The 21,654-nt window shown below is 39.0% G+C and overlaps 5 protein-coding genes across 5 annotated transcripts in view; all 5 read right to left on the bottom strand.

Annotated features, from left to right (window-relative positions):
* The window catches only part of LOC117934812 (immunoglobulin kappa light chain-like), an 8,005-nt gene extending 7,626 nt beyond the window's left edge, over positions 1-379 (bottom strand). Inside the window, exon 1 of the mRNA XM_034856833.1 lies at positions 192-379. Coding sequence (XP_034712724.1) covers positions 192-246 — 55 coding nt within the window. The 5' untranslated portion in view covers positions 247-379. The remainder of the gene's footprint in view (positions 1-191) is intronic.
* A 2,471-nt stretch (positions 380-2,850) lies between these two features.
* LOC117934876 lies at positions 2,851-4,724 on the bottom strand. The gene is made up of 4 exons (XM_034856929.1): positions 4,571-4,724; positions 3,736-4,440; positions 3,258-3,380; positions 2,851-3,003 (listed from the first exon to the last, which is right to left on the bottom strand). Exons 1-4 carry the CDS (start codon positions 4,623-4,625, stop codon positions 2,882-2,884), a joined length of 1,005 nt encoding a protein of 334 aa, XP_034712820.1. The 5' UTR covers positions 4,626-4,724; the 3' UTR covers positions 2,851-2,881.
* Positions 4,725-6,638: 1,914 nt separating this feature from the next.
* On the bottom strand, positions 6,639-8,728 carry LOC117934816. The gene is made up of 5 exons (XM_034856836.1): positions 8,433-8,728; positions 7,617-8,297; positions 7,321-7,446; positions 7,196-7,239; positions 6,639-7,076 (listed from the first exon to the last, which is right to left on the bottom strand). Exons 1-5 carry the CDS (start codon positions 8,488-8,490, stop codon positions 6,954-6,956), a joined length of 1,032 nt encoding a protein of 343 aa, XP_034712727.1. The 5' UTR covers positions 8,491-8,728; the 3' UTR covers positions 6,639-6,953.
* A 3,817-nt stretch (positions 8,729-12,545) lies between these two features.
* On the bottom strand, positions 12,546-14,345 carry LOC117934807. Its single transcript, XM_034856822.1, has 5 exons — positions 14,239-14,345; positions 13,389-14,102; positions 12,956-13,084; positions 12,835-12,869; positions 12,546-12,734 (listed from the first exon to the last, which is right to left on the bottom strand). Exons 1-5 carry the CDS (start codon positions 14,330-14,332, stop codon positions 12,615-12,617), a joined length of 1,092 nt encoding a protein of 363 aa, XP_034712713.1. The 5' UTR covers positions 14,333-14,345; the 3' UTR covers positions 12,546-12,614.
* A 4,499-nt stretch (positions 14,346-18,844) lies between these two features.
* On the bottom strand, positions 18,845-21,361 carry LOC117934875. Its single transcript, XM_034856928.1, has 5 exons — positions 21,307-21,361; positions 20,474-21,172; positions 20,257-20,373; positions 19,403-19,450; positions 18,845-19,000 (listed from the first exon to the last, which is right to left on the bottom strand). The coding sequence occupies exons 1-5, from the start codon at positions 21,359-21,361 to the stop codon at positions 18,894-18,896; spliced, it is 1,026 nt and encodes a 341-aa protein (XP_034712819.1). The 3' UTR covers positions 18,845-18,893.
* Positions 21,362-21,654: the final 293 nt, after the last annotated feature.

Consider the following 21,654-nt stretch of genomic DNA (forward strand, 5'->3'; position numbering starts at 1 on the left):
ATAGGAACATTGTAAAGTCAATTCTTCTCCAGTTTCAACTGATACAAATCGTGTCTCTTGACGAACAGTTGGGGAGGATTCCAGACCTGTCGTCTGATCTAAAGTGAACGAGAGGAGAGCAAACATAGAGTTAATTTAATGTCATGGAAAGAAACATCACACATCTAACATATAATCAAATTATAACTTACCCATTTTCCCCAAGAACAAACATGTGAGTAACAGAGCAAACACTGGAGATGTCATCGTGTTGAAGTTGCTGTGTTGAATGACAGAATATCAATGGTTTCTCCGCTCTTTAGAGACAAGGATGCGTTTGATTGGCTAAACCTGAAGTGACACTGTATAGGAAACATGGTCACATGCTCACAGCCACCTACATTGCCAAGTTTGGTTTCTTTGATTCTTAGAAAAGGTTCACATTTTGAGAAATATATAAAGAGCTTGGCTTATCTTTTAGGAAAGGGGAGTCTTGAGCTGCTTTTTAGTGATGATTGATTCAGTTAAAATATATGTAATAAGGCCTGTTATTCAGAATGGGTAGTCTGTCTTTAGAATCCGTGTGTATCTCTTCTAATTCAGGATCAAAATTAACCTTTCAAAGCCACAAATGCTCCCAGTCACCTATGGTGTCAAGCTTGGTTTCCGAAAAAATATTTGCATTTACCAAAAATCTGAAGTCTTTTGGAGTAAAATGGAAAACAACTCTGTTGCATTATTCATTTATTATCATATGTAATCATCGGCTTAAATTCCATCTCTAAAACAACAATTGTAATTCAATACTTTTGTATTAATACAATTTTAACTAATCAACCAAATATATTATCCACTAATATGTTGTTCATCCCTAAGTAAAACCACTTGAAATGTTACTGAAGAGCCAGTAAAACATCTGTGGAAATACAGAGTCACTTGACAGCTTAAACTTCCACAGCTGGAGCCTTAAAAAGATGTTATAACCTAATATGAGCCAAAGATATGGCTTTGACAAAACGATGGTTTAAAGGAGAATTTCTGCATTTTTTTACTTTAGTCTTGGTCATCATTAATATGCGTGTACTTTTGATTGAAACCCCCCCCCCCCCCGACCCAAATCAGTGCAGGCAACACAGAGTAACTGCAGCAACATGTACGAGCTTAACCTGAGGTAAAACGGCAGTTGTCAGGGCAAGTTTCAGAATGCCTTTGTGCCTCTTAAAAGACATAAAATGCAGTTAAAATATCTGTGCAACATGAACAGGGCCCTCAAGTGACAACAGGATGCGTTTTCAACTCAGACATTGTTTAAATTCACCTACCCTGGTGCCTGTCTCGATCATGCCAATAGCTCCTAACTCCTATCTACCATGTGGTAAGTGCGTTCAGCCAGGCTTCTGTGATAATCATCTTCACAACTATCCACGGAGCGGCAGTGGTGTAGCTATGTCCTCCACAGGACAGGTTTGGCTTTGCAACGAAAGTTTAAAGTTTATTCCCCTCATAAATAGGTAATTGAGCACTGACTACGTACCTGCATGGAAACGGGGCAAATGATGTATGTGGCTTGCACAGTAATAGCGTTAGAGAAGGTAGCTGTAGTCTCGCACTGAAGTCCTGTTGCAGTGGGAAACAGGAAACAGCGTGCAGATTGGACCACGCTATTGTTTTTTTTTAGTGGAAATAAACTTCAAGACGTGACATGACCACACCACCGCCGCTCCGTGGATTGTTGTTGAGGTGATTATCACAGAAGCCTGGCTGAACACACTAACCGGACGGCAGCTAGGAGCTAGCAGCTACAAGCTACCGGAAAAATCGAGACAGGGACCAAGATAGGTGAATTTAAACAAGGTCTGAATTGGTAAAAAATTCTTGCCCTATATATATATATATATATATATATATATATATATATATATATATATATATATATATATATAATTTGTATGTTATAGTTACAGCAGTTCAAATGGTTAAAAATGCCCTGTAATAAGATTCAATCACTTTGTATCTATTGTTGTCAGTAATATTCCAACTAAACAGTACCTGTTTAAAGCATTGAAGTGGTCTACAGTCCATTAAAATATATTTTTGATTCCTGTATTGTGCACTCATCCTAACTGTTACAGTATCAAATCCTACTGCAGGTTGGTGCTGTGTAGGAATGCGTAGCTTTTTATTGATTTCCTTCTGTCTGTTCAGTACGACATTATGTATGTTGGGACTGTTGACAGTGTGTCTACCATGTGTGTACGGTGACTTTAAATGGGTTTGCTGTGCATGTTTCTATTGTGTTTGTTCATTTCTATGATTAGAAAGTCATCAGTGCAGACACGGGTTGAACAATACTGGATGCATAACCGTCCGTTGTCTGCTAGACAGAACTCATTCAAACCCAAATCAGGAACGTTGTAAATGTCATGTTTGACACACATGGTGCCAACAGCCACTCCTGTATGAAGAAACTTCTGGATCAGACATGCACACACAAACTCAGTGATCCTACTTTTAATTGTTTATTTGATCATTAATGTCATATTTCACATACAAACACATATTCTTTAAAAAAAAAAAAAAGATAAGTGTGAATAAAAAATAAGTGACTTGCATTGCTTCCATTCATCTGTTCTTCTAAATACTCTGACTAAGTCATAAAAACGTGTATTCATAAGAACTTAAAATTTATTTTGACATACATGGTTTGTTTGCCACACAGACAACAGAGTATTCTAAATTTGCAAATGAGTAAAGAACAGAGTGATTTAATTTTGTCTGCAGATCATAAAGAAACTATAAAAGCAAAATTATTTTAAACCTAGATAAATATCTTTATGACACCTCCAGAGAGGCACTAAGAAATCCTGTCTTACTCCAAAGTACAAATGTAATAAGTCCAGTTCTACTGCTTTACGCTGTAGTACACACATTCAGTCCAGGTGGGATCCCTCTGTCCTCTTGATCTGATCGACAGGTCGGCACTTAAAGCAGCATAATAAAGGTTTTGAGCGTGCTGGTAACCCTGGTAACAAAATATATGTTAGATGACCATTATTTTGTCTTTGACAAAAATGAAAACGTGCAAATAATGATGCATTGAGCAATAAAAAGTGTCTTAACGGTAGTTTAGCTGTTGATTTATAGTTTTTATTCACCTTTGGGTTCAATGTTTGGGGAGCTGGAGATTTGACTTCAGACTCTGGTTTTGAAACAGAAAAAAAACTCTTTTAATTAAAGGCCAAATTCTTAGATTACAAGTCATACAAACTAGCAGTTACCATTAGATTGGCGGTTGTGTCCCTTGTTCATCATGCACACTGTGAGAGCCAGTAAAACACTCAGGATGGTGGTGAATGTCGTAGTTCCACTTAAGAAATACACCAAGACAGAGTCCACCTCATCTGTAGAGAGACGGACATCAGAGACAGATCTTTCAACAGGATTTCTATTCTAATTCTAAAAGTATGTAAAAAGTCCTCACGAGTATGCATATAAAAGAAAATGAATTCACTCATGTATTGTGATTTTTTATTTTTGCGATTATTTTTAAAGTTCATTATTTTCCCTGGAATCAATTTTTTTTCTACCAATGATTGACCTAATTATTTTCTATATATATGGTACCACCAATTTGGACGACATCACATTTGTTAACAGCAAAACGAAAAGAATTGAATCAGGACAAAGGCACATCGTCCCAGCCCTACTAATGAGTACCCATGAGAAACAAAAACCTCGGCTAGAAAAGTCCCTTACCTTCTAACTCCAGCTTGGTCCCGTTTCCAAACAGAATGTGTCCACATGAGGCCACAGCACAGTAGTAGGTACCAGCATGAGAAAGATTCAGACTCTTCATCGGCAGCTTGTAGACACAGGTGTGTGTTTGTGTGTTGGGTTTCCTCTCACACTGATCAGTCCTGCCTCCATGGGTGTAAATGAGTCCTGGCTGAGATTCTTCTGACTTCTTGAACCAGTAAACACGGTGTTCTCCATCACAGGTCCCAGTGTGTACTGTACAGTTGAGAGTCACAGAGCCTCCTGGCTGGATGCTCTCAGACGCTGACTGGTGGACCGTAGCTGGGATGTTTAAGCTTGAACCTTTTACATCGACTAAAATGCTAGCCGATATTTCTAACGTGTATAGAAAACAACTCATGCAGTAGTAAGTAGCCGAGTCTGAAAAGCGCACTTCTGTGATTGTCAGGTGATTTTGACCATTTTCAACACTCAGTGTAAAACGTGAGTCGTTTTTGAATTCATTGTAAAAATTAACCTTTTTGTCGTACATATAGAAAGTAGAGATGAGCTGATGTTTCTGTCCCAGAGTTTGCTTGTACCAGTAAAGTCTGGCAGCAACGGCACCTTCAAAGAAACATTTCAAAGTCAAGTTTTCCCCATCTTTGACTGATACAAAATGTGTCTCTTGGCTGACAGAAAAAGACAATTTCCGGTCAGTCTGAGCTGAAATGAAAAAAACAGAAAAAAAACAATGTATATGTAATTTAATGTGACAGAATTCAGCTTAATCTGCTGTGTAAGCAGTTATCATACGCTTAAAGACACAACTTTGACTTACAAAAATGCAACTTACCCAATCCGGCCCAGAACAGACACGTGAGAAAGAGAGCAAACACTGGAGATGTCATTGTGTTCAATTTGCTTTGTGAAATGAAAAGAACGTGGATTTTTTTCTCTGCTTTTTAGAGACAAGACCGCATTTGATTGGCTAACCTGAAGTGACTCTGTACTCCATGTCCTATTTAGAAAACCTTGCGCTCCTAGCCACATATAGTGGCCCATTTCTTTTTCTGTTTTTTTCTAAAGGAAAGGTTGACATGGTTATAGAGATATGTTGGGCCCTAACTCTAATGAAGAACAAAGCAGGTCCCCATTTTGGCATTACATTTAAAAATAGTAAAAGATAAATATTCTTCACATCCTTTTAAATGCAGCTAACAAGATCAAGTATTGTTTTTTCTAATACTGTTATTATGTTTGATGTTTTGAGCAATTAACCTACACTGTACAACGCTGGCAGCAGAAAAAAAAATCAGGTCAATCTACTTAAATAACTAAAGTTGGACAAGTCTTCTTATCTTTTAAAAAACGTATGCACTTAAAGTGACAAAGAAGTGGGTGCTGTTGCATTGATTAAGGGAAAGCTTAGTTTTTATCGATGAAGTTCAAGTTTAGGGATTGTTCAGGTGCTGCCCAAAATACCGCAGGATGTCCCTTTTTTTCAGGCCAGATGTCCCACATCTTCCGCTTTCTCTGTGTTGCCATTATTACCGGCGTGGATTTCTGAGGACTTGTGGTTAACTGCTCCTCCGATGTCTTCAGGGTAAATCCAGACAGCTAGCTAGACTATTTATCCAACCTTAGTTTTCTGTTGCACAATTAACCTTTGAATGTACACTGGTTCCACCAAAACAAGTTCCTTCCAGAGGCTACTTTGCAGAGGCACCCTCATTACGTCCAGGGCTTAGCACCATGCAAACCGATTGGTTTAAAGAAATGCCAGTAAACCAGAGCACGTTTTTCCCCCATCCCAGAATGCTGTGTGGACTAGCTAGACCTTCCTTTGCAGGACTGTGGAGGATGGTCTGGCAATGGGAGACTAGCCTCAGTGCTACTGTATGATCAGATGCAACTTCATACACAGTCGGTATAGTCATGTGTTTTCCAGCTTTGGGTCAGACTTGTGCCCTTAAGTGTCAATGAAGTGCTTGCTTTTACATTTAGACATTTGCACTGATTGAGATAAAGATAAACTATCCAGTGATGTGTGGTGTCTTGCTTGTTGAGTTGAAATCACCTTGGGTAAGGGATGCCATAGCTGTCTTGAGGGATGATCTGAATGGCTTTGTGGTAAATGCCATTCAGTGGTTTCAGTGTTATGGCAGCAACATGAGCACACAGGGTAGCTCCGTAATTCAGTGTAGATGGTATAGTGGATTGTGTGACGTTTGTTCTTTTTTTAAAGACGAAACAAGCTTTGTTCCTGTGTATATGTCACTCTGACATCTAACCAATTTCCTAAGTACTTATAATGATATACTTAATCTATTAGATTAGATCATTAAGAGAATGAATCAGATAAGGAGCATCAATCCTCCACTCTAGTAAATGCATTAATTTTGTCTTTTTGGAGTTCAAGATGAGCTTTAAATGGATAACAGAAGTTTGGAGGTTGTGAAAAGCAGACTCTAATTTGGTGAATTTGGCTTTTAGTACAACCAATGGAATTTAAGACGTCAACATAAAAATTAAAATTTAATTTTAAAATCTATCCCTGCTGGAAGACTATCCTACTGTATTTATATTTATATATATTTGTTGTTGCCTCCTTGTTTCAGTCTGCCTCTTCAACCCAAAAATGTGTTAACGCACTTTTCAGCTCAAATGCAAGGAAATGGCAGACTTGGTTGAAATGTGAAAGAACAGAGGCAAAAAACAACTAATGAATAACTCAATTCTCATTGGCTACCCGCCAACATGGCAGGCAGAGTGACAGTTTCACCCACCAATGGCAGAATTCACCCACATTTGTCATGTGATGGGATGTTAATTTAAGGCCCTGCAAGTATTGTACAATTTATATACTATATATTCTGAAACTCAAAGGGTTGCATGAATATATTAACTTTATTTGATCACTTATGAAATACAAATACAAAAACACATGCAGTACATGATTTGGTTCGGTTGAGTTAAACATACTTATTCTTCAAATTCCATGACTCCAGATAACATTGTCAAATTCAACGGCAATGTTTTTAAATGTCTTGCTTTCTACAAGATATGCACTTCGGAACTATATTTTAATAAATATTAGTAAGAGGTCATGGCTATGCTAAACAATAAGAGATAAAAGTATGTAGGTAAGGTTAGGCAACTAAATCACTTGGTATAAGTCAGGAAACACATATTTATGTATAAAAAAAAGCCCTCCAGGTCTGTGAATAAATATGGACTCAAGTTTTATTTACACCAGAGTACACACATTCACTCCTGGTGTTGCCTCTGTTTGTTCTTGGTCTGTTGAGCAGGTTGTCACTTAAAGCAGCATAATGAAGGCTGTCCTCATCTCTGAAACCCTGCTAACACAATATGTAGAAGTGGATTAGAAAATCAAAAACAATTAAACTATTAAAAACAATAGTGAAACAAATGTATTGTTGTGGAATAAAAGGTTGTTTATAAAGATAAATTTCACCTCTGCGTTTGCTGTGGAGGGACTGGATAATCTTGCTTGAGACTCTGTTTGTAAAATGGAAAGAAGTGTTTTTTTATTTGAGTTATATTTAGTAAATTATACCAGTTACATACAGTGTCACTCACCTGTACAGTGGCAGCGGTTTCTCTTGTTATTTTTGAAAAGTAAGAAAGCCAGTAAAACCACCAGGATGGTGGTGAATATTAAAGCACCACTCAAGAAATACACAGAGACAAGAGAGTCTGCGTTATCTGTAGAGAGACGGACAGCAGAAACACAGCTTTTAGCTTTTATCATTGTGTTCATACAAAGTTTAGAAAGCAACCAAAAGTACCTAGTCATCAAATAAGCTTGAATGTTATGTTCTATCTTAAATAGGAAGTTTGTATGAGTATTAGAATGAGCCTAGAAAGTCCCTTACCTTCTAACTCCAGCTTGGTCCCGTCTCCAAACAGAATGTGTCCACATGAGGCAACGGCACAATAGTAGGTCTCAGCATGAGAAAGATTCAGACTCTTCATCGGCAGCTTGTAGACACAGGTGTGTGGTTGTGTGTTGTGTTTCATCTCACACTGATCAGTCCTGCCTCCATGGGTGTAAATGAGTCCTGGCTGAGATTCTTCCGACTTCTTGAACCAGTAAACACTGTGTTCTCCATCACAGGTCCCAGTGAGTACTGTACAGGTGAGAGTCACAGAGCCTCCTGGCTGGATGCTCTCAGACGCTGACTGGTGGACCGTAGCTGGGACCTTCAAACCTGAACCTTCTACATTGATAATGGTGCCGTTCTTAAAGTCCAAGACAATTGCTTCGCTACTTGCACAGTAGTAAGTAGCCGAGTCTGAGATGTTTAAATAAAAAATGTTCAAGTTTTTTTTTTCTTCAGTATCTAATGAGAAGCGTGAATTGTTCTTAAATTCATTATAAAAAATTATGCCTGAACCAAACACATAGAAGGATAAGATGATTCTTGGTTTCTGTCCCAGAGTTTGCTTGTACCAGTAAATCCTTGTAGCATCATCTTCAGAGAAACATCGTAAAGTTACATTGTCTCCAACATTAGCTGATATAAAACGTCTCTCTTGATGAACAGACATGTGAGCTGAAGTGAAATGGGAGACAAAACCAATGCACGATTAATTCAATCATTACAGCATGAAAGATATTAGCAGCATTTGTGAAAATAGCTGTTATAAACTAAAACACAGCAACAGCAGCCACAAAAACAACAACTCACCCATTTTGCCCAAGAAAAAACATGTCAGATACAAGAGAAACTTTGGAGATGTCATCATCTTCAAATTCTTTTGGTGAATGAGAGAAATCGCGACCTTTTCTTCACTCTTAAGAGACAAGACTGCGTTTGATTGGCCAGCCTGAAGTGACACTCTAAGTCCTACTTATGGAAACATGATCACATGATCTCACTGTCACCTATAGTGTCAAGTCTGATTGATGAGATTCACATGGTGTGAGGTATATAAAGAAAACAATGACTTTTTACCTTGGTGTCTAATTTAACATTGGGGGGGAAATAAACTACAAGTTATACAGTTTATACAACATAATGCTTACAGTGGAGTCAAATCATTATCAGCACTTTATTAGTCATTATCTCCAGAAGTTAAGGTAAAACGCACGTCTGATAGTTTTCTGAAAAAGCATTAATGAAAACAAAGTCGAGTATTCATAAAAATTAAGAATATCTATATTCGTCCAGATGTAAGTTGACTATGGAAATCAATCCTTAAATGGATTGGAGAATTTTGCTGAACTTACCCAACTTTAAAATACTTTAAAGCTAGGATGCCTAGTTTCTGTCCTCACTATGAGTAATTCTAAGTAATGACAACAAAACTGATGGCGATGGAAAAAGTAAAGTATTTTTTTCACCCTTTAATTGATGGACAGTGTTACATTGTGCGAGATATTATTTGTTCCAAGTGAGAATATTACGTGTGAACTTGAACACTACAGTAGCCTATTTGACAATGTTCTTTTCAATAAAAAACATTTGGACAAAGCATAAGCATGTTAAGAGCATTAAATGAGAAAGAATAATGCAACAAAAAGAAATCAAGGGACATTTAGATTAGATAAAAAGGTGTGATTAATTGTGATTAAATATTTGACAGCCCTCATTTTTACTTAATTCTCTACAACACGGTGGTTTGACCTACCGGGGGTCTCTGCTGTGCGTTTTTTCTGTGCTGTGTTACTTTGCTAGCATCTTTAAAAACCAGATCTAACATTGCGAACAGCAACCTGTCACTGCTGGTTAGACAAACTTTTAGTTTGGGTGTTGACATTTTCTTTAGTCTGTGGCCAGGTGAGTTAGGTAGGCCAGGTTAATAAGCTTTTCATACAGCATGCATGAAGAGCTAATTGTTGGGCTCAGACATACTGTAAGTGAAATTGTTCAAAAGCATGAATACGATTTGATCAGTGCCTTTACATGGTATGTACAGGACTCAGAGTTTTTCACAGGAAGTCATTGCATTTTCAAATGTCAGCAGTTTTTGTCTGTAGTCTGTCCAAACCTCTAAAAAATATATTTCAAATATCATATCCATTGATTTGGTACTCTTAGCATTTAAACATGAATTGTTCTAAGAATTAGCATTTTTAGTCTTACTAGTGTTGGTATTTCTATGACTGGCATTAGTGCCTTGGCTTTGTTTTAGAGGTCTTAGGCATAAATAGCATCTATGTGGGAGTGCAACGATGCCTACATCCTGCTGAAAACCACAGTAGCTGCTGTCTGACAGAGACACAAAGCAAAATCAGGGGGGTTCAGGTGAAATGATCCCACTGCATTGAGTGACTGCTTTATTTCTTGTCTGCATTCTCATAAGGACCAGTTACATTTCAGAAGCCCTCCAAACTAAATGACACAGCAGATAGACAAGGCATTTTTTTGATCTGGTGCAGCTATTGGCAGGAAGACAACATCAGTGTGAGCTATCATAAAAATGTTACTGTACACTGCGTCAGTTTTATCATGCCATGGTAATGTTTGGTTTGTTTTAGGCACAAAAAACTTGGTTTAGGGAGAGATCATGTGTCAAAATAAGTTATTTTTCAATGTTAGGCAAATATCGTTGTTGGGGTAAAAACTACTACGTTGTTAAGGTTAAGGGACCTTGGTTGTCATGCTTTGTGTTTAGGTTAGGAAAAAATTGTGGTCATGCTTTGAAAAATGCTGACTGTCAATTGGAAAAAGGAAGCAATTATTAGAAATTAGTGGTTTCTCATGTTGGAGTCCACTGTTTTGATAACTTGTCCATCTACTTCAATAGACTCCACACTGTCCCATCTCTTCCTCCTTTACTCATATCGTAGAAGGCTAGTGCTTTGTCAGCTGAATGGAACCAAGTCGTGGTTTTGAGCCACTTGCTCAAAGGCTTGATGCTGTTGTTTTTTGAGAGGAAAGTTTTCAACATAATATACATGAAATTTAAAATACAACCAAGTCTAGGGAGAAGCCCTGTCTTAAAAGCAAACTCTGGGAAAAAATACCCTTAAAATGACATTGATTGTGGGGGTTAGGTTGAAGTGACAATATAACTACCTACCAAGACACAACTGCTACCCGCGGAAAGAGAATTCAGTTTTAAGGATTTGGGCAGAAGTCAGACCCAAACCTTCTAAAACAGTGAGATTCAAAAATGCTACTGTACTAACACCTCTACATCCTGCTGAAACCACCAATGCTTCTGAAATAAAAGCATGGTGGTAAAGGTCAACAGGTCTCAGTAAGTGCTTCATCTCTGTGTTCACAGTGAAAGCAGCGCATCATTTACTAGGCTGTTTCATATAAGTCTTTGCGCCTAAGTACAGGGAGAAAGCCTTATTACTCCACCCTGTTCTTCGGCATTATTATTCCCCCAACATATCCGCCTAAACCGGATCAAATGACCCATTTTGACTGAATTTGTATACTATAGCAAAGAGTTGCTGTAAACTGTTGTCAAAGTTATAATTGCAGAATGTCTGACTTGTTTTTTTGAAATCCTTTTATTTGCTGCCTTAGAGAAGATTTATGTCACTTTCATCTCTCTATGTTAAGTCCAGCAACATTGTAGCCTGGATTAGCATAAAGCAAGGGGAACAGATTGGATTTCTAACATCACCTAAACTTATATATTTAGGTGTTATGTCTTATAAGCTAGCAAGCTAGTCACCCATATCTCCAACAGTCACCTGGTTCATGGGTTCCATATTAGTCTTCAAAGCTGGCAGACCAAACAAACAAGACGACGGGTTTGATTACTACAACCCGCTATTGACCATCAAGAAATAGATAAAATTACTAAGGTAATTAGTTGTTTCCAAAGAAAAGTTTAATATACAAGATTGAATGTGAAAATAAGCTTCTTATTTTATGTTTTTTTGCGTTTAACTCTATTTTGGAAAGTTCCAAAATTCCATGTGCATTACCGTTCTTGTCACTGCAAACTTTGTTGGCTTTAAGAGGGTGACGTAGCGACACCAGCCAATTTTATTTTAAACTGTCAACAAGGGGCTATTGTACCACCAAGCACACAATCATCACTGGCTTCCCGCTTGCTAACATTTCCAGGTGTGTTCAGGGGAACGCACGACGCACACAGTTGGGGGTAGTGCTTCGGCAGATTGAATCCTAATGTGTGCAGCAGTGGTTGCCTGATTGTGATCTGTTTCGATGGTGGTTAGTGGCTTTTTGCTTGCGAGTAGAGGGAGGAAAACATTGTGATGCATTTTAATGACTTCAAACCCACAATAAGCATCATAGTACCACAGCAGTATTGCTGTAGTCGTTCCTGCCCTTTCTGACATGACAGTGCTATACTTGAGACTATTCATAGTTCATTAATATTTATTTGTTTTCTTGGAAACAATGGAATATAAAACAGCAACCACAACATATTTAAATAGAAAAGAAAACTTTGTACTACAACGTGAAGACGTCCTATTTGGAACCACATGGAAACAAAAACTAATCATGAGTCCGACCCTTCACAAAGCATCTGTACTATCTCCTTTTTTTTATGGCAGACCACAAGGGAAGTTAGACAAAGATTCTTACATCGGTGGTGGGTAGCAACATGTACAAAAACATTTAAAGACTAAAGCACACAGTATTTTACCTGGAATGGAGAATAATATGTTGACAGGTTCTGTGACATGTACACATTGTCAATGGTTAAGGTTTTACTTTGTGAATGAAATGGTAGGCATACAATACTCCAGCAGTAAGAGACTGAAACAACTGGTATGGTGAGAGTGGAAATATGGCAGCTTTACTGGCACATACAAACCCACATCAGAAAGCTCTACTGTCATGGGACAAGGTTGTTTAAGTTTAACAGGTGTTTACAAAACAGGTGTTCACCACAAAGTCTACCAAAAAACCAAGTACACCTGAAACACGTCCATTCTAGTGCCTTACACTGGAGTACACACATTCACTGACGGTGTCGTCTCTCTCTTTTCTTGATCTGTTGGTCCTGGGATCCCTTAACGCAGCATAATGGAGGTTGTCTACATCTTGGTAACCCTGGTAACAGAATGAATAGCAATATAGTACATAAGTGAAAAGGTTGACACTGCACAGCTAATTGTGTCAGAATATAGCAATTATTTTAGATAATATTCACCTCGGCATTTGCTGTGTTGGAAGCTGTTCGACACTCTGTGAAACATAGAAAAAGCTCTGCGTGTTTAAGACATCCTTAGTTTAAACATGCGGTTTGATATAAACAGTACAAGTTACAGTACCTGTACACTGGCAGCTGTTTCTCTTGTTCACTTTGTACACTGAGAAGGACAGTAAAACAACCAGGATGGTGGTGAAAGCCAAAGCTGCGCTCAAGATATTCACAAGAGATTTGGGAGATTGCACCTCATCTGCAAAGAGCCAGACATCAAGAGAGTTTTCAAATCTGTTGGTTAAGCTAGATTGATAAATCCACCAACATTGGCTTATTGCAGTCAGATATATCAGCATCGTTGTACATGGCAGATGATTGGTAACAAGAAATTCCAAACTAGGTTTGTCCATCAGAGAACACTGAAAAGTTGATTTGTGTCCCACTATGGAGATCACTATTGGCCTCAAAATTCACAGCGTGGTTCCAGCTTTTAGCTGTTATTTCTGTGTTTAGGTTCAATTTCACTCAAAAGGTCTCTGCTAGAATTTTACACTACTTACTCAGTGATTCCAGCTTTGTCCCGTTTCCAAAGAGAATGTGTCCACATGAGGCAACAGCACAGTAGTAGGTCATATTATGAGAAAGACTGAGATTGTTGATAGGCCGGTTGTAGAAACAGGTGTGTGTTTGTGTGTTGGGTTTCCTCTCACACTGATCAGTCCTGCCTCCATGGGTGTAAATGAGTCCTGGCTGAGATTCTTCCAAGTTCTTGAACCAGTAAACACTGTGTTCTCCATCACAGGTCCCAGTGTGTACTGTACAGTTGAGAGTCACAGATCCTCCTGGCTGGATGCTCTCAGACGCTGACTGATGGACCGTAGCTTGGATCTTCAAACCTGAACCTTTCACATCGACAGTGGTGCCCATGACAAACTGAAACTCGTAGGCATAGATACTTACACAGTAGTAAGTACCTGAGTCAGAAATGCGTAACTCCGAGATTGTCAGGTCGTACTTTCCATTTTTAGATTCTAGTGTGAAACGTAGATCGTTCTTGAATTCATCAACAAATGTGCCATTTTTCTCATGCTTATAGAAGGTTGAGATGAGCCTTGGTTTCTGTCCCAGTGATTGCTTGTACCAGAAGAACATTGCTGCGCCATAATTCTTATAGAAACACTCTAATTTCACGTTATTGCCAACATTAGCTGATATAAAACCCATCTCCTGACGCACAGATGGAGACCTTTCAAGTTGTTGAGTAGATGCCGGAGCTGAATAGAAGAGAGACCAAGAAAGGACACAATTAATGCAATGACAGATGTTCAGCATTATGATTTTAAATGATATAAGTGAAGAATATATTTGGAAGGATGCCAACACATCTACTTCACCAAATAACCAACTTACCTATTCTCCACAAGCAAAGACAGGTCAGATGCAAAGCCAACTTCAGAGATGTCATCGTGATGACAATGTCTTGATGAATGTGGAGGACCTTCATCCGTTCTCTACTCTCAAAGAGAGTGCTGCATTTGATTGGCTAACAAGAAGTGACACTGAATGTCCTATTTTGGAAACATATGTTCAGTGCACCCTCCATTCTCAATGTTGGTTTTCAAGTCACAGTTCTCTTCCAGAGATCACATGTCTTTCATTGACCGACATTGGCAGTAGAAAAAACTTTACTGGTTCAAACTGGTATTTAGAGAGAGCTTTGAGAACCCAGTGTGATCAAACAGAAAACAAAATTAGATGCATAGCAGACATTTAGTTAGATTAGTGTAGACAACTAAACTAGTAGTATATTAAAAGATTTGGTACATTTGAAGACATTCTGAATCTCACTTATGTTGTATGAATGTGATTTGGCCTACAATATCAACCCAGATTAACACATTTTAAAAGGACACTTCACCCCAAAATCAAAAGTGCATATGTTTTCTTACTTGTACTGACATTTTTCAATGTATATTGTTTTGGTGTGAGTTGGTCATGGTGTTTGGAGGCAAAATATACGACAAAGTCAGTGCAAAAATCTAATTTGCCAGTAACTTTGGAAAACCACTAGCTGTCTTGGCTTTTGCAAAAAATGGTTAAGGTCAAACAATGGTTATCAAATATTTGGGAGCACAGTGGAGCTGGGAGCTAAATGCTAATACATTGTGGTTTAGCGTCGTTTTGACACATACTATAGCTTGTGATAATGAGCATGTCATTAGTTTTGCAGGTATTTGGTATGTTGAACTATTATGGGAAATAAACCCTGATGATTGTGTTAAAGGAAAGATTAAGGGGCCAGCTTGACTACAAATCATCCTGAGGGGAAGCTGATTGGGCGTACCAAATTTCGTGGCAATCTAAATTTAATTAAATCTCAAATACCTGTGGAGATATTTCACTCACAACCAAAAATACAAACCTGATGGTGGAGGTGGTAGATGAAGCGTTGGGGGATCACCAAAGTCAGAAGGAGTCAGGCTCGGGGGATCATGACTGCACCAAATGTAGTGTTGTGTATTGTTCAGTAGTTGTTGACATATAAGATTAGTAAAATTGTCTACAGGAAAAAGTCACCAGAGTTTATCTAAGCACCATGGAAAAAAAATCCCTGCAAATCAATCTAATAATTGTTGAGAATCCATCCAATAAAGGTTGACATATTTGAGTCTGGATCAAAGTGGTGGACCGGGCAACCGAATCATCTGAAGTTTGGTAAAAATAAAGCCAGGAAAAGTGGGTTTCCATCCAGCGCCTTGAATAAAAACCTGTCCGCAGTGATGAAAAATGAGTAATATTTCAAAAGTTGTAATAGTGCTTATGTTCCATGTGATAGCAATATATCAAGCTATGATAAGAAAACAACGCTATCAACACATTGCTATGATGATGCAGATGTAGATACACGTAAATGCCCAACAACATCAGAGGCAGGCTGTGGTATGGGACCGAGACCGTTCCAAACTGTTCTGGGAGATCGTGGTTTAGTAACACTTCATGGAAACCCTTTGATTGAAGCATTTTTGGATTTGAATAGTTATGTAATTTTATTGGCACATCCCTTTACCTAGATAAGCCATGGCCCTCATGGCGTATCACCATTGTACTGTACAAGCTGGCTACATGCGCAGAGTAAAGAGTGGTAGATGAAACGTTTGGGGTCAGGAAGACCACCATGTGTTTAGGCTGTGTGCAATGCCATATGAACAAAGATGATTTAAAGGTATATATATACCCACCTGGAGTAGATGAGGCGCATGAGATCTTGCTGCGTAAGTGTAGAGCGCTCCTTGTTCCACAGGTGTATGGCGCATTAGACGAGACTCAAGTCCTGAGTTAGACCCCCTGCGGAAGGCTGCAGGGATTTTGTCCATAGAAAGGGCTGGCTAGCAATCCTTCTACAGAATGAGGAAGGTGATCGTTGAATCATAAGGGACATTTGCATTGGCACTGCCGGAAGTGCGCCCATACAATACCCTGACCCGTACAGGTGCGTTTGTTAAATCATACAATGAATTAAAACTGAATCGCAATTCATTATTTATTCATCAAATAAGGTTCCCCTCAGCATTTATCACATAAGCCATACATCGATCAATACAAACTCTGATGAGACCTAACGTATAAACTTTAAGTCAGTATTCATGAAATTCAACCGAATTTAACTGTTTCCATAAGGCATTTTTCATTTGATATCACTTAATTTGCATGAAAGCACATGGGCGGCTGTGGCTCAGTGGTAGAGCGGTTGCCTGCCAATCGGAAGGTTGGTGGTTCGATCCCCGCCGCTGCAGTCATTGTCGAAGTGTCCTTGGGCAAGACACTGAACCCCGAGTTGCCACCGGTGCTGCGCATCGGAGTGTGAATGTGTGTGAATGTTTATCTGATGAGCAGGTGGCACCTTGTACGGCAGCCCCGGCCACAGTGTATGAATGTGTGTGAATGGTGAATGTTTCCTGTACGATGTAAAAGCACTTTGAGCAGTTGTTAAGACTGGAAAAGCGCTATATAAATACAGCACATTTACATTTATAAATACAGCACATGTATGGAAACATAGCTACTGACATCTCTGGAGCCATGCCACTAGCATGACTAAAAATATTTTCTCCCCAGTGGTTTTTGTTGTTGCATAATTGAAGCTAATATTGCTTACGAATTACAATAGTATATAAATGGTTTCAGCTACTTCTACCAAGAAATATGTAATTTCTTTAGGAGGACATGATGAGCAGTATAGGCTTAAAGAAAAGTACCACTTCCTAAGAAAGGCTAAACTTGAGGGTTTCAGTGCACTCTAAATGTAAGAGACAAGACCGTTGTACTGTTTAATGTTACAGAGTTGTTGTTTACAGTATTTATAATTTTATCAAAGCCTGTTTAAGCATTTTGACATTGATTTATCAATTAGATCTACTAAAAAAGTCTGGGCTTTAGAGTTATACTACGTGGCTTCTTTGCATGAAGACAATGCAGACACTTCCTGTTTAAAACCACAAAGACAAAGAGAGCAAAGGGTCCCAGAAAAGTACATGACCAAAGCGTTGTGAAAGTTCATCTTTGAATGCCTACCACACAGAGGCTAAAAGAAAATACTTACATCTCTTGTAAAACAAGCATGTCTTTGCACAGTTTGCCCCAAAACATCATGTCAAGTATCAGTGTCAAGGTTTGAGTTATGCCCAGGAAATAAGACAACCATGACAAAGCTTCCCCTAGTTGCTCGGGAATATTTTAAAGGTTTTCTCGGATTCCGATCATGTACACTCTCTCAATGATGAAGCATATCCTAGCAGTTAAAAGTTTTATTGCAAGGCAAGACTTTACATTCAGTATATCGTGGTAAAATCTGACAGAAATGATCCCATTAAAAAAAAAAAAAAAAATACATTTGTAGCTTGATGGAAACATTCGTCCAGAACAGAAATCGTACAAATGAAAAGAATCCCAGCTATACTGCCTTACACTGGAGTACCCACATTCACTCTGTGTACTCCAGTGTAAGGCTCTGTCTTTTTAATCTGTTGACCTTGTGTCCTATCAAAGACGCATAATGGAAGTTGTCTGAATCTTGATAGTCCTGCTCACAGGAAGTTTGGTACACAGCACTGGTTAATGTTAACAAATAAATATAATAGTTTGATTTCTAAAATATAGCTCTGCTCTTTTTTTAAATAGTCTTGGGCGTTACAGTTCTACTGAGGGCTACTGTGCATGGAGACACTGCAGAGGCTTCCTGTTTAAAACCACAAAGACAAAGAGAGCAGAGGGTCCTAGAAAAGTATACAACCAGAGTATATTGAGAGCATATCTTTCGGGGTCCGACATGTTTGGTGTTTGCAGTACCGATTGTGTCCCACTGACACTGAGATAGCGATGCTGAGAGATTGGTCTGCTTATGTAACCACAGAAAGGAACTAGTGTCTGTAAAGGAGGAAACATTTTACATAGTGGCCTTCATGCCTTAGCAGCCGGGACTTTAAATCCATTTTACAGGCATGCAAACTCTCTCTGTCTCTCTCTCTCTCTCTCTCTCTCTCTCTCTCTCTCTCTCTCTCTCTCTCTCTCTCTGTCTTTCTCTCTCTGTCTCTCTGTCACTGTGACCCTTTATTGGCATGACAAGACATTGCTTATGTTGACACATTCAGATAACATATAAATAAAAGGAAATGACCAAATAACTGGCACAACATGAATAATAACATGAACACCAACTCAACACTGACTTTTAGAAGAAGATTTGTCTAGTTGGTTTGTGAAGTGAAAGTGGTCCTCTGTCTCTACTTCTTTCTCTCTCTCGCTCTTTCTCTCTCTCTCTCTCTCTCTCTTACCTGAGCTCACAGTGGCCGCAGACATCAGTTTTCTTGTGGGCGTGTGTTTGTGAATTGTTGTCAACAAGTATAGCAAGAGTGGAAATATGGCACCTAGATCGCATCGAAGAGACTCAACTATAGCGGAAGGAACGTGTTTAATTGGCGCTTTGGGAGTTCTCTTTCTCAACATTCAGAATTGAATTGTCACTTTTAGTAGCACAGACACAAAGAACAAATGAAACGTATCCAGCTCTACTGCCTTACACTGGAGTACACACATTCAGTCAAGGTGTCGTCTGTCTGCTGCCTTGTTGCTCTGTTGGCCTTGTTCACCCTGAAAGCAACATAATGGAGGTTGTCTGCCACTTCACCCTGGAAATAAAATATAGATTAGTTAATTTCCATATTATCATACGTTTTGTGACTAATATGTACAAAAGTACACGGCCAAATTCAAATCACTATATAAGCCCTGGAAAAATAGTACGCCTTACATTGTTTTTTAGTTTAGGTTGTATTAGAGAGGTGGATTTTCATTTCAAGTTGAGGAAAAAATAAACAGAAACAGAGACTGAAACAATGCAGCACCAACTTCAGTCTTGCACAATGGCCACTGATCTACAATCATCAATTAATCCTCACAAGGCTTTTCGGTACTTTTTGCATTATATTGAAGTGGATGTTGTACAGGTGGTGTTCTTTGATGTACACCGAAAGCTCGGTTTACTCCCATTCAAAAATATGTTACAGTTTTAAAATACTCACCTCTGTATCGCGAGCCGAGGCAGTGGAGGATCTAGCTTGGGACTCTGGTTGTAAGAAAAAATGACAAAAGCCGTCTTCAAAATCCACTATGTTTGAGGTGAAAAGACCAATTATTTTTTACTCTATCTAGGTCTAGACTTGCTTCATTTTCCATGATTTTTTTTACTATAAATCCATATCCGTGATTCCTAAATGAACAAGTAGGACGTCTTCATTAAATCACACGGAAGTCATTGATTGTCCGACAGTTACTCTTGTCTATATTTTGATTACTTAATAGATTCGACTCAATGAATGAACGGTATTCAATGAGGATACCGGCCACTCAATGAATCCATACTCACTTTTAAGATCTCAGCCTGGTACAATGCCTTCAATACCCACCTAACAGAACTTCAAAACCGGTCAGTATTAAGGAAAGCCACTATAAAGCCACCCCCCCCTTCACCCATCCTTTCAGTTACTGCCATTTGGTAAATGCTACAGGGTCCCATTTGCAGGGAAAAACGTACATTAAGACATCCTTCATCCCCCCTACCATCACCACACTGAACAGCCATACATAGACAGCACCAACCGCTCCATTCAGGCTTCTTCTTGCACTGTTTTGCATGTTCCACATGTCTTACAATCACCGTTATTACACTGTTGCTATATGTATCTTTATGTTCTCATATGTATTTTACATCATTTGAGCCTGCCCTGTCAAAGACAAATTTCTGTCACTTGTGATTGACAATAACGTTTTTCCTATCTTATCTTAAATCATATCAACTAATTTAGTTCTTTTCTGCTCGTCAATATCCCGTACATGGAACAGACAGACAGAAGGAATAACAGTTTAGCCTACCTGTGCACCGGCAGCTGTTTGTCTTGTACAGTGTGTAAACCAAGGAAACACTCAGGATGGTGGTGAATGCCAAAGCTCCACTCAAGATATACACCAAGACAACAGATTCTTCATCATCTGCAGATGAACATTAAGAGACAGAGCTTTCAGTGGTTTTCCTTTACCAAATCCATCACCATTTAAGAACAAAGATTATCTTTGCTAGCAAGTAACCTACATTTAAACTCCAGATAGGTCCCGTCTCCAAACAGAATGTGTCCACATGAGGCAACAGCACAGTAGTAGGTCCCAGCATTAGAAAGATTCAGACTCTTCATCGGCAGCTTGTAGACACAGGTGTGTGTTTGTGTGTTGGGTTTCCTCTCACACTGATCAGTCCTGCCTCCATGGGTGTAAATGAGTCCTGGCTGAGATTCTTCCGACTTCTTGAACCAGTAAACACTGTGTTCTTCACCACAGGTCCCAGTGTGTACTGTACAGTTGAGAGTCACAGAGCCTCCTGGCTGGATGCTCTCAGACGCTGACTGGTGGACCGTAGCTGGGACCTTCAAACCTGAACCTTCTACGTGGATTATAGTGCCCCCAGTGAATTCATACACGTATGAATAGCCACTTACACAGTAATAAGTAGCTGAGTCTGAAATCCGCACGCCTGAGATCTTTAAGTGATTTCTACCAGTGGTAGTTTCCACTTCAAAGCGTGGATCGTTTTTAAATTCATCATTCAAAGATGCATTTTTGTTGTGCTTATAGAATTTAGACACAAGCTGTGGTGTCTGTCCCATAGTTTGTTTGTACCAGTAAAACATCACCGCTACACTATCATCTTGGTAGAAGCATTCCAATGTCAGGTCTTCACCGACGCTAAGTGATGCGAAACGTAAAGATGATGATACTTTAAGAGCTGTGGTATCTGCTGAGAAGAATATGAAGACCAAGCATGTTGGCAATTAACTTCATACCATGTCTGGGAGCATAGTGCAGTGCACAAAAAGTCTGATTTTGAAAAACCCAAAGTGACACAGTGCACTTACAGAAGATACAACTTACCCATCTTCCCCAAGAGCAGACATGAGACGTACAAAGCAAACGATGGAGGCGTCATTTTGTTGATGTTGCCGCTGTCAATTGAAAGAATCTCTTGATGTTCTAGACTTTTTAAAGACCAGACTGTTTTTGATTGGCCAATCAGAGAGGAGTCTGAGAGATCACATGGTCCCTGTCCCCTGCAAGTATTGAGTCCGGTCTTAGAGAATGACTTTTCCTGGAAATCTAAACAGAATTTGAAAAGATTTGGCATGTAATCAAGACTTATGTAGGAGATTTTGCACAACATTGTAAATGTTATTGCCAGGGGCCTGAAGAGACTCTGACATGTCTCTTAAGATGACACTGTAG

This window comes from Etheostoma cragini, chromosome 19, assembly GCF_013103735.1.
Source record: "Etheostoma cragini isolate CJK2018 chromosome 19, CSU_Ecrag_1.0, whole genome shotgun sequence".
In the NCBI taxonomy this organism is placed as follows: Eukaryota; Metazoa; Chordata; class Actinopteri; order Perciformes; family Percidae; genus Etheostoma; species Etheostoma cragini.

What these genes read in the sequence shown, in the direction of transcription:
- LOC117934816 (XM_034856836.1), bottom strand. Translation starts at nt 8,490, where the DNA reads ATGATGACATCTCCAAAGTTTCTCTTGTATCTGACATGTTTTTTCTTG. An exon ending in GACCAAGCTGGAGTTAGAAG is followed by an intron (nt 7,447 to 7,616) that starts GTAAGGGACTTT and finishes GTCTCTCTACAG; the next exon opens with ATAACGCAGACTCTCTTGTC. An exon ending in AAACCGCTGCCACTGTACAG is followed by an intron (nt 7,240 to 7,320) that starts GTGAGTGACACT and finishes TTTTACAAACAG; the next exon opens with AGTCTCAAGCAAGATTATCC.
- LOC117934807 (XM_034856822.1), bottom strand. Translation starts at nt 14,332, where the DNA reads ATGAAGGTCCTCCACATTCATCAAGACATTGTCATCACGATGACATCT. An exon ending in TCTTTGCTTGTGGAGAATAG is followed by an intron (nt 14,103 to 14,238) that starts GTAAGTTGGTTA and finishes TCTTCTATTCAG; the next exon opens with CTCCGGCATCTACTCAACAA. An exon ending in AAACAGCTGCCAGTGTACAG is followed by an intron (nt 12,870 to 12,955) that starts GTACTGTAACTT and finishes TATGTTTCACAG; the next exon opens with AGTGTCGAACAGCTTCCAAC.
- LOC117934875 (XM_034856928.1), bottom strand. Translation starts at nt 21,361, where the DNA reads ATGACGCCTCCATCGTTTGCTTTGTACGTCTCATGTCTGCTCTTGGGG. An exon ending in GACCTATCTGGAGTTTAAAT is followed by an intron (nt 20,374 to 20,473) that starts GTAGGTTACTTG and finishes GTTCATCTGCAG; the next exon opens with ATGATGAAGAATCTGTTGTC. An exon ending in GGCTCGCGATACAGAGGTGA is followed by an intron (nt 19,001 to 19,402) that starts GTATTTTAAAAC and finishes GTGAAGTGGCAG; the next exon opens with ACAACCTCCATTATGTTGCT.
- LOC117934876 (XM_034856929.1), bottom strand. Translation starts at nt 4,625, where the DNA reads ATGACATCTCCAGTGTTTGCTCTCTTTCTCACGTGTCTGTTCTGGGCC. An exon ending in GACCAAGCTGGAGTTAGAAG is followed by an intron (nt 3,381 to 3,735) that starts GTAAGGGACTTT and finishes GTCTCTCTACAG; the next exon opens with ATGAGGTGGACTCTGTCTTG. An exon ending in ACACAACCGCCAATCTAATG is followed by an intron (nt 3,004 to 3,257) that starts GTAACTGCTAGT and finishes TATTTTGTTACC; the next exon opens with AGGGTTACCAGCACGCTCAA.